The sequence below is a fragment of the Sinocyclocheilus grahami genome, unplaced genomic scaffold (assembly GCF_001515645.1).
Source record: "Sinocyclocheilus grahami isolate Dianchi unplaced genomic scaffold, SAMN03320097.WGS_v1.1 scaffold171.1, whole genome shotgun sequence".
In the NCBI taxonomy this organism is placed as follows: Eukaryota; Metazoa; Chordata; class Actinopteri; order Cypriniformes; family Cyprinidae; genus Sinocyclocheilus; species Sinocyclocheilus grahami.
Window position 1 is genome coordinate 1,654,639 of NW_015505350.1, and position 9,884 is coordinate 1,664,522.

The 9,884-nt window shown below is 35.2% G+C and overlaps 1 protein-coding gene across 1 annotated transcript in view; it reads left to right on the top strand.

Moving 5' to 3' along the window:
* The window catches only part of tenm4 (teneurin transmembrane protein 4), a 245,415-nt gene that overhangs the window by 56,244 nt on the left and 179,287 nt on the right, over positions 1 to 9,884 (top strand). Inside the window, exon 2 of the mRNA XM_016283213.1 lies at positions 8,383 to 8,669. Within this exon, the coding sequence (XP_016138699.1) occupies positions 8,447 to 8,669 (223 nt within the window). The 5' untranslated portion in view covers positions 8,383 to 8,446. The remainder of the gene's footprint in view (positions 1 to 8,382; positions 8,670 to 9,884) is intronic.

The following is a 9,884-nucleotide window of genomic DNA, read 5'->3' on the forward strand; positions in this document are numbered from 1 at the left end:
CACACACACACACACACACACACACGCGCGCGCACACACACACACTATACGTAACCCCACACATTGCCAATTATCTCCAACTCCACTGACATTCCCTTCCACTGGTGTTTTTATGACTTTGTCACCTCATGAAAAGGATTTAGAGTCTTTCACTGTTGTGTTATTAATGGATAAGCAGCGTTTTTGATGATCACTCTGATACAGCGACATTCAGACATTTTCGTAGCTCATGGTCAAGGTCAGGGAGGTACGTTTGCACGGAAAGCAAATAAATTCATTTAAAGTCCCCATGAAATCAAAATTGAATTTTTTTGGGTGTTAGTATCAATATGTTAGTCTTAAGGTTATCTATAAGGCAGTGTGCTCCAAAACAGTGACACAATTCGCGTTTAGAAGATATAAGCATTCAAAGCTTGCAGTTCGTCACTTCCGCCAAAACGGCTCAACGATTTTTTTGAAGTCACATCGTACTTCAGCTTCTCATTAAACTTTCTGTCCAATCAAATCCTCTCTAGAATCCGAAGCGCCCACCCCCTACACTATAAAGTAGACGCTGAAGCCGCAGCTGAAATCGGTCACTTGCCACAGAATTAGTATTTTCTGTACAGTGAATGGCACGTAGTGCACTATATAGGGGACAGGGAACGATTCAAACAGTGTAAATATGCTTTCCATTGAGGAAAAAAAGAAGTCTGGTTTCACGCTGTGTCATGCTAACCACCGCACCGCACACACACTCTGCTCCGGTCCAGAGACACGATAGCACGGAGCAGATCACATGCGTGAGTCGGGGCAGACCACAAAATGTATCGGAGCTATTTGAATTCTACACAGAATGCTATATTTTATAGCAATATGGATGAGATTGTGGATGGCATACCCTGTCAAATGCGGCTTTACGGAGCTTAATGGCTCTGAACGGCTCTAGCCCAAGATATAAACGAACGCTATTGGCTATTTTAAAAAGGGTCAAGGCTGCTTGATAGGTCCCGCCCTGTCTTCCTGTTTCAGTTAAAATGACGTCAACACACAGAGTAATGCTGCATGTTTCTAAGCATTTCAGGGAACCTTTAAACTCCCGAATCCATTTCAGAAATCTGGTTATTTACCGTAGCAAACTTAGTGTCCCATCACCCTGAAACCTTCGCGTCCCAGCGATTTGCAAATGGAACTTCGCTTTACCTTGAAGCTTTTACGCACTCTGCTCTAAATGCTAGCGGGGTTCCCTTTTTGATCCCAGAAGGAGACGGTCTCTTACGCACATGCAGGCACACATCAATAACAGCCCCCGTGCCAATAAACTTCTCACTCTTGCCCATTGAAAGCAAACCTTTCTGTTGACCCAGCAGGCTTTTGAGCACAGGACAGGCATGTGAATGAAGCTCCGCGAAAGGAGTGAGGGGTGCTTGCCTGCAGCTTTGAGCACACTTTAAAACCTGCAGGGACACCATTGTGAACCTACTCGCAGGCTCCAACACGGCTATTGTTCGCCTGCAAGTCATGTTGAGTAGGAGGACCTCAAAAACTGAACGTGGGTTGTAAACAAGCTTTTTAACTTGCACTAGCATGGAGGATATCTGTGCAACGTTAGTTTAGGGCTTGATTTGTTCTCTTTATAGTTTGTGAAATGCCAGTACATGAATTACCAAGGTAAGCTTTAATATGAACATCCTCACTCTTGTTTTTCTTCAAACTTTACATTTCTGAAGATCCTTTGAGGTGAAATGTGTGATTTTGTACTACTAACTTCAGAATTGGATTTTTTCTTCTCCGTAAAATGGTTTCTCCAAACATTCCATCTGTCTGCCATTGGTTATACAAACAGATAGTCCCGCCCCAAACACATAACATTGGTTGAGCCAATTTTGGTTTGTTGGACTGGTTTTGTAACATGTAAATAATTAAATGTTCTTCAGGAAGCTTTTGATCTTTGGTATTTTTTTTTTTTTAGAAACTGAATTAATTCTGAATTCTAGCTCATGACCATTGTCATGTGGTTATTGACCCCCTGAATAACACTGGTTGATTTCATATAAGCCTCTTAAATTTCAGCAGAACATGCTGCATCTATTTTCATTTCATTTTCCCCAGGTGGAATTTCCTGATCGATCTGACCTCTGCAGCATTAGCATGTGCCATTGGGTCAGCTGTGAGCAGACCTGCTGGCTCTCTCCATCTGATCTTTCTTGCACTGTGACAGATGATGTCCACTCAAATCACTGAAGACATTTTTTTTAAAGGGATAGTTCACCCAAAAATTAAACTCCTGTCATCATTTGCTCACCCTCAGTGTTATTCCACACCTGTAAAATGTGTTTCTTATGCTAAACAGATATATTGAAGGATGCTGGTAGCTAAATAGTTGCTGGTCCCCAATCGACACCTCCCCAAATCTAATTAAATAAAAAATGGAACTATGAATTTTTATCTTTTAAAAAAAATTAACACTTTAGTATAGGGAACAATTCTCACTATTAACTAGTTGCTTATTAGTTTGTCTATTGTTAATATATTGGCTGTTTATTAGTACTTATAAAGCATATATTCTGCATGACCATAATCTACATCCCTAATCTAATCCAACCCAATACCTAAACCTAACAACTACCTTACTAACTATTAATAAGCAGCAAATTAGGAGTTTGAGGTAAAAGTTGTAGTTAATGGTTTATTAATGGTGAGAATTTTACCTTAAAATAAAGTGACCAAAAAAAAAATGCTTCTTGTTTATACTTCATTAAAAGTGAAGCTTATATATATATATATATATATATATACATACAGGTGCATCTAAAAAATGTTAATTAATTAATAATAATATAGAATTAATAATTTTTTTTCTGTACTATTTCAAAAAGTGAAACTTTTATATATTCTAGATTCATTACATGTACAATAAAACATTTCATACGTTTTTTTGTTTTAATTTTTATGATTAGAGCTTACAGCTCATGAAAGGCAAAAAACAGTATCTCAAAATATTACAATATTTACATTTAAGTTTCATTAAATGACCATCCCTACAGTATAAATTGTGGGTATCTCTTGTTCTTTGAAACCACAATAATGAGGAAGACTGCTTACTTGGCAAACGTCCAGAAGACAATCATTGACACCCTCCATAAAGAGGGTGAGTCAAAGAAGGTCATTACTGAAAGGGTGGCTGTTCACAGAGTGCTGTATCAAAGCATATTAAATGCAAAGTTGACTGGAAGGAAGAAATTGGGTAGGAAAAGCTGCACAAGCAACAGGGATGACTGCAAGCTTGAGAATAATGTCAAGAAAAGCCGATTCAAACACTTGGGAGAACTTCAGAAGGAGTGGACTGAAGCTGGAGTCAGTGCATCAAGAGTCACCACGCTCAGACATCTTCAGGAAAAGAGCTACCAAGACACTTCTGAAACAGAAACAACGTCAGAAGCATCTTACCTGGGCTAAGGAAAAAAATAACTGGAATGTTGCTCAGTGGTCCAAAGTCCTCTTTTTAGATAAAAGTAAGATAAAAGTAAATTTTGCATTTCATTTGGAAATCAAGGTCTGGAGGAAGACTGGAGAGGCACAGAATCCAAGCTGTTTGAAGTTTCCGAGGTCAGTGATGATTTGGGGTGTCATGACGTCTGCTGGTGTCGGTCCATTGTGTTTTATCAAGTCCAAAGTCAGTGCAGCCGTCTACCAGGAGATTTTGGAGCACTTTATGCTTCCATCTGCGAACAAACTTTATGGAGATGCTGATTTCCTTTTCCAGGAGGATTTTAGCACCTGCCCACACTGACAAAACCACTTCCAAGTGGTTTGCTGACCATGATATTACTGTGCTTGATTGGCCAGCCAGCCAACATGCCTGACCTGAACCCCATATGGAATCTATGGGATATTTTCAAGAGAAAGATGAGAAACAGTCGATCAAACAATACAGACGAGCTGAAGGCTCAATAGTGCCTCAGCAGTGCCACAGGCTGATCGCTTCCATGTTACACCTCACTGATGCTGGAGTTTGTTCAAAAGTACCCCCGACCAAGTATTGAGTGCGTAAATGAACATACTTTAAAGAACTTGAACTTTTCTGTTTTGCAAATCCTTTTATTGATTGATCTTAGGAAATATTCTAATATTTTGAGATACTGGATTTTTGACTTTCATGAGCTGTAAGCTCTAATCATCAAAATTAAAACAAAACAAAAAAACCTTTTGAAATGTTTTACTTTACATGTAATAAATCTAGAATATACAAAAGTTTCACTTTTTGAAATGTTACAAAAAATTTACTTTTTCATGATATTCTATTTTTTTTAGATGCACCTGTATATATAATAATAATAATAATAATGATAATAATAATACTTATTAGGGATACACCGATACCACTTTTTCCAGTACTCGCCCGATATCGATACTTTTATTTTTGGTACTTGCCGATACTTTTTAATAGATGATTGTGTGCGTTTTATTCATCAAATAAATTATTCTTAAGGAATAAATTATATTTTAAAATATATTTATTATTAAAAATAAAAAAAATTATAGTTTGTTTAATTGTGATTAAATAAATGTTGCCTTGATGTCTTTCAGAAACATGAATACATTAAGGCAAAAAAAAAAAAAGTATGGGGTCATTTTTTTTTACAGTACAGTGTACAGTAGATAACCGTACAACCGTAAATGTAACAAAGTAATATGCAGTTCTATGAATCATCTCTTATATATATATTTTGTTCTTTAAACATTCTGAGCAGCCATTCAGCAAATCCAAGGACTGAAATTGGGCTTTTTGTCAACTTTTTTTAGTCATATCTTGTTTTTTTTTGCCCACCACAGGGCTCTAGGGATTAGAAAGGAGTCGACATCTCTGACTTTTATTCTTCTTTTTTTCTTCCAGATTATTCATACAGCTTAACACACTATCATAGAAAAACACACAGAGAGCAAAAATAGTTTGCTCTTGAAGTTCTTCCCAGAGAGACGTCAATCAAACGCATCTTCCCTTTCACAGATATATATTTGCACTAGACATCAGCTGTCAAAGCTGTTGCTTTGCTGAAAAGACGGAAAGCGTTCCCATGGCCCCAAAGGTACACCCTTGTACACGCGAGACCTTGGATATTCAGGAGCACAGCATATTGCGCAGAATCTCCACACTACGTGGTGATTTTCTTTGAACCGAAGCTTTTGGAAATTAAGACAATGCACTTTAACAAAAGCCCCTCGAGTGCTGCCATAAAGGCTCTTTTGTCTCTGTATGAATTAACATAAGCTAGAAGACTCTTTCTAAATGCTAAAAAATTAGTAACCTAAAAGCAAATGGTTTGGAGATTCCGGCCCGGCAGCTGAAGTGCTCTTGCGGGTCTTTAGGAGAAAAGCAGTTTTTGTCCACAGCGGAGGTCGATGGAGCAGAGGTCTCCAAGTCATTAATCACGGCCATCTTTTCAGCTGCCAGTCCATACAAAAGGTGACCCCCGACTCCACAGGGCTTGGCAATAAAGAGGCTGTTTGAGGGGGGGTTAGATATAGTTTACTGTGGATTATTGCGGGAGTGCCATACATTTATATTACAGTGGTCTTAAAGAGCTTATCTGCTGGGAAATGCTGAGAGTGAGTCCACCATATTGTCCCACTCGTACTGTTGGGTTTTTTTGCTTTAAGAGGATCTAGAACCAAATTCCATTATGATTAAGCCTTCTATTTTTGATTCGTTGGTTGACTTGTGATTCTGTTTTTTTTTTACCAGCTTAATGTGCTATACAAATAAACTTGCCTTGCCTTGCCTTGCCTTCTCGACTTGATAACCAGTCTTGCTAGTAAAGTTTTGATGGATGAAGACTGCAATCAAGGTAAAGGCGATTGCGGTGGCGTACAGTACAGTAAGCACGCGTGAGTCCATTATAATAATGCGTGTATGAGTGCTCTTGACGCACTGATCGCACATTGTATTTATGCACAGGCACAGACATTTCCGTACATTCACGTTGTTTCCACACACATTCACGATAATGTTTTGATTTGTCATGTTTATGTTGCTGTGTTTAGTTATACTGAATGGATCCGTGTACTGTAGTAGATATATGCAGTCAGCAGGCGATTGGTTAAGGTTTTTTTGGCGTCTCCATGTGGTCCTGTTCGGTATCGCAACTTGGCTTCTCTAAAATGTAAAAAAGCTCTTTGCTGTTGCACTGTACACATACTATAAAATTCTGATTTTTTTTTCTTTCATGTGCTTATATAGGCTCCTTATATCATTTGGTTCTTTGGTGTCCTTTTGGAGTTTCTAAGTGTCCTTTTTTTGGAAAGTCATCTAAATTTATCTTGAAAAAAGCTTGCAGAAAATACTGATTTTTGAGAATCACCCTTTAATCTTTTGGCTTACTTTGCTGGATATAGCAAATGATGACAAAATAAACATTTGAAACCAGATAAATGGTCTATGCTTAATTTCATGAAGTGTGCGATTAATCGCGATTAATCACAGAAAAAGGGTGTGATGAATTAGATTAACAATTTTAATCGATTGACAGCCCTATATATATAATTTTTTTTATTTTATTTTACAAAATGTTCATTTCCCTCATAATACGTACATTACTGTAATGATCATTTGTTTTTTTACATTGCACTAATGAAAACCATCCTGTCTAGACATAAAATATGTTTTAAAATGAAAATACAGTGTAAAAATTTCATTCATTTCATCGTTATAGCATTATCTATACATGTATTAATTAACTGAAATAATATGCCATATTTATTAACATTTTTTTCAGTACTACATTACTTGAATGCCAGTTGCTGTAATGTGAAAAATAATTTTAATTCTATGGTACATATAGCCCAGCATTTTAAAATAATTGAATTATTTGATATCAGAATACATTAGTGAGTACTTGTATTTCTACTTAACAATTATATTTTGCCATAAGAAATTCTAACCTGTTTTTTTTTTTTTACTATTATGTTTAATTTTGTTTGTTTGTTTAATTGTTAACTTATTGTCATTGCTATTATGTATTTTCTCCTATAGTTGGCATTACTGTAATCTCAATGTCATTACTGTAATGTGAAAAATATCATTCTCAGATTTTTTTTATTTTTTTATAAAATTGAAATATTTGATTCAATTCACCATTATAACATGATCTATATTCATACTATAAATGTAATACAACAAATAAAACAAATTGCCATGATAAGTCCTTAGAGTTCTATTTTACAAATGTAGTTTACAATTTAAGCAATATATCATTGTTTTTCTTCATATTTCAAAATGAGTTGTTTTGTTTTGTTTTTTTTACTTGTCAAGACAATAGTCATAACAATAATGTCACAATACAGAAAATAGGCTGCATTTTCTTTGTTCAAAGTATATATATTGTTTTCATTTTGAGGTGAAATGTGACCCATGAAATGTGACAATTTCTGAAAGATTATTTTTTTTATTGTTTATACTATTTTAACACAACATTGCACACTCCATCAGCAGATGCAGTGGATGCATGAAATGCTGGTCTAAAATGTCTGAAGACTGCACGGCCTGCGGTTTAATCCATTACAGATAGTAAACCTTGTATCGTCAGAAACAAGTCCAGGAAATGAAATGAATCAAGCAGGGGAACCTCACTATCTTAAGTGAGCCTGAGAGGAAACAATGACCCAACCTCTAATCAACTTCATAAATCCATGTCGACATGTTTAAGACCTCCTCCGCTGCTCCAGTTCTGTGCGATATCCTGTCTGTGGAAAATCAGGGGACCTATAAATTGATGTCAGGTTGCGTGATGCTGCAGTGGCACGGTGCACCTACACCAATATATATTCTCTCCACACGGCCATTTAGTTTTTACACTGTGCTACAAAGTGTCATTTAGTTACAGAGATGCATGCATTATTGCGTACAAGCTTGCATTGTGACGGTCTAATGTTTCTCACAATGCTGTTTGCTTTGTAATGAGGATTTTAGGATGAGGCTGGAATATTAATGAGGCAGACGATAATGCAGATTCATTTTCCTTGTGTGTTAAAGGAACAACGCAACAACAAAATGACAGTTTACTCACCTTCATATTATTTAATTCCCATGTGAATGTCTTTGTTCCATAGAATGCAAGAGGTCCTATAGTCCGACTCCTTTAGGGTCTTGTCATAGGAATAAATTATATGTTAAAATATATTAAAATACAAAAGAGTTATTTTAAATTGTAATGATATTTCACATTACTTATGTTTTTTACTGTACTTTTGATCAAATAAATGCAGCCTTGTTTTGTTTATGTTCAAAAACATATATTCCATTCCATTTAAATTGTAATCTTAGGTTTAGCTGTGAAAAAACAAAACAAAGCAATAATCATGGTAAACCAAGTCCTTTTTTCCCCCATCTGTGTCTTCTTGCAGAACCGTACGGACTGAACTGGCTTCTTTCCCTCCGTTTGATGTTGAGAAAAGAGATAAGGTCACCATGGAAGTGAAAGAACGCAGACCCTACCGCTCTCTGACCTCCAGGCGGGACACGGAGCGCCGGTACACCAGCTCCTCAGCTGACAGCGAGGACGGCAAGCTCAACCCCAAGTCCTACAGCTCCAGCGAAACCCTCAAAGCTTTTGAGCAGGACTCCAGATTGGCCTATGGCAGCCGGGTCAAAGACGTGGTGCACCATGAAGCTGATGAGTTCAGCAGGCAAGGTGAGCAGGACAAGATTTCACATGTCAGATCTTATTTATAAAACAAGTGCATTTTAAACCAGTAATGTGTCATTTCTGTGCTGCCGAATGCAATTCAAATCCGAGAATTTTCTGATTTTAGTTGGTGTTTTTTTCAGACTTGGGCAGAATTGTGCTCAAGTCTGCGTGGGTTATGGTTTTGCATGGACCCCAGAATGGTTTGCATTTGCCGTGAAAGCAATCTGGCCTAATTTGCAGAAGTGAACCGTTATTGATGACATTATAATTTGCCTATTAAAGTATAATGCATTTCTGATTGCTGCATGTCTCAACAGAATTTACCTTCAGCCAGCAGCCTGCATTTTTCATATCTGTTATATAGCAGACAGACACTAATTCCTTTCTGTGCATGAAAAGACTCACCCTCATGTCATTCCAAACTAAATGCTATTCTGAGGAACACTAATGCATAATTATGTTCATGCTGCTCTTTTACATACAACAATTATTGGCAACCAGGGGCTTTCAAACTCCCAAAAAAGTACCTTTTTATTATTATTATTATTATTATTATTATTATTATTATTATTGGTGGTGGTGGTGGTAAAAGTACTATAACTCAATATTAATTTAATAATATTTTTTTTTAATTATTTTTATTATTTTAAGTGGTATATTTTAACATTTTAATGTATTATTATTATTATTATTATTATTATTATTATTATTATTAATAAATAATACTAATTAATTTTATTATTTTGTGTACTTTTTCCATATTTTACTATACAATAGTATTATTACTATATATTACGCAATTTAGTATTATATAGTATATATATATATATATATTATTTGCTAAATTTTTATTATTTTATATAATATTATTATTATTATTATTATTATTATTATTATTATTATTATACTGTACAATAGTATTATTACTATATATTAATATATTAATTATTATTATTATTATTATTATTATTATACTGTACAATAGTATTATTACTATATATTACGATATTTAGTTATTTAGTTTTGATTATTTTTGTACTTTTTCCAGATTTTACTATACAATAATATTATTACTATATATTACACTATTTAGTATTATATAGTGTATATAACATGTTTTTATTTGCTCAATTTTTATTATTATATAATATAATAATAATAATAATATTATTATTATTATTATTATTATTATTAGTGGTGGTGGTAAAAGTAATATAC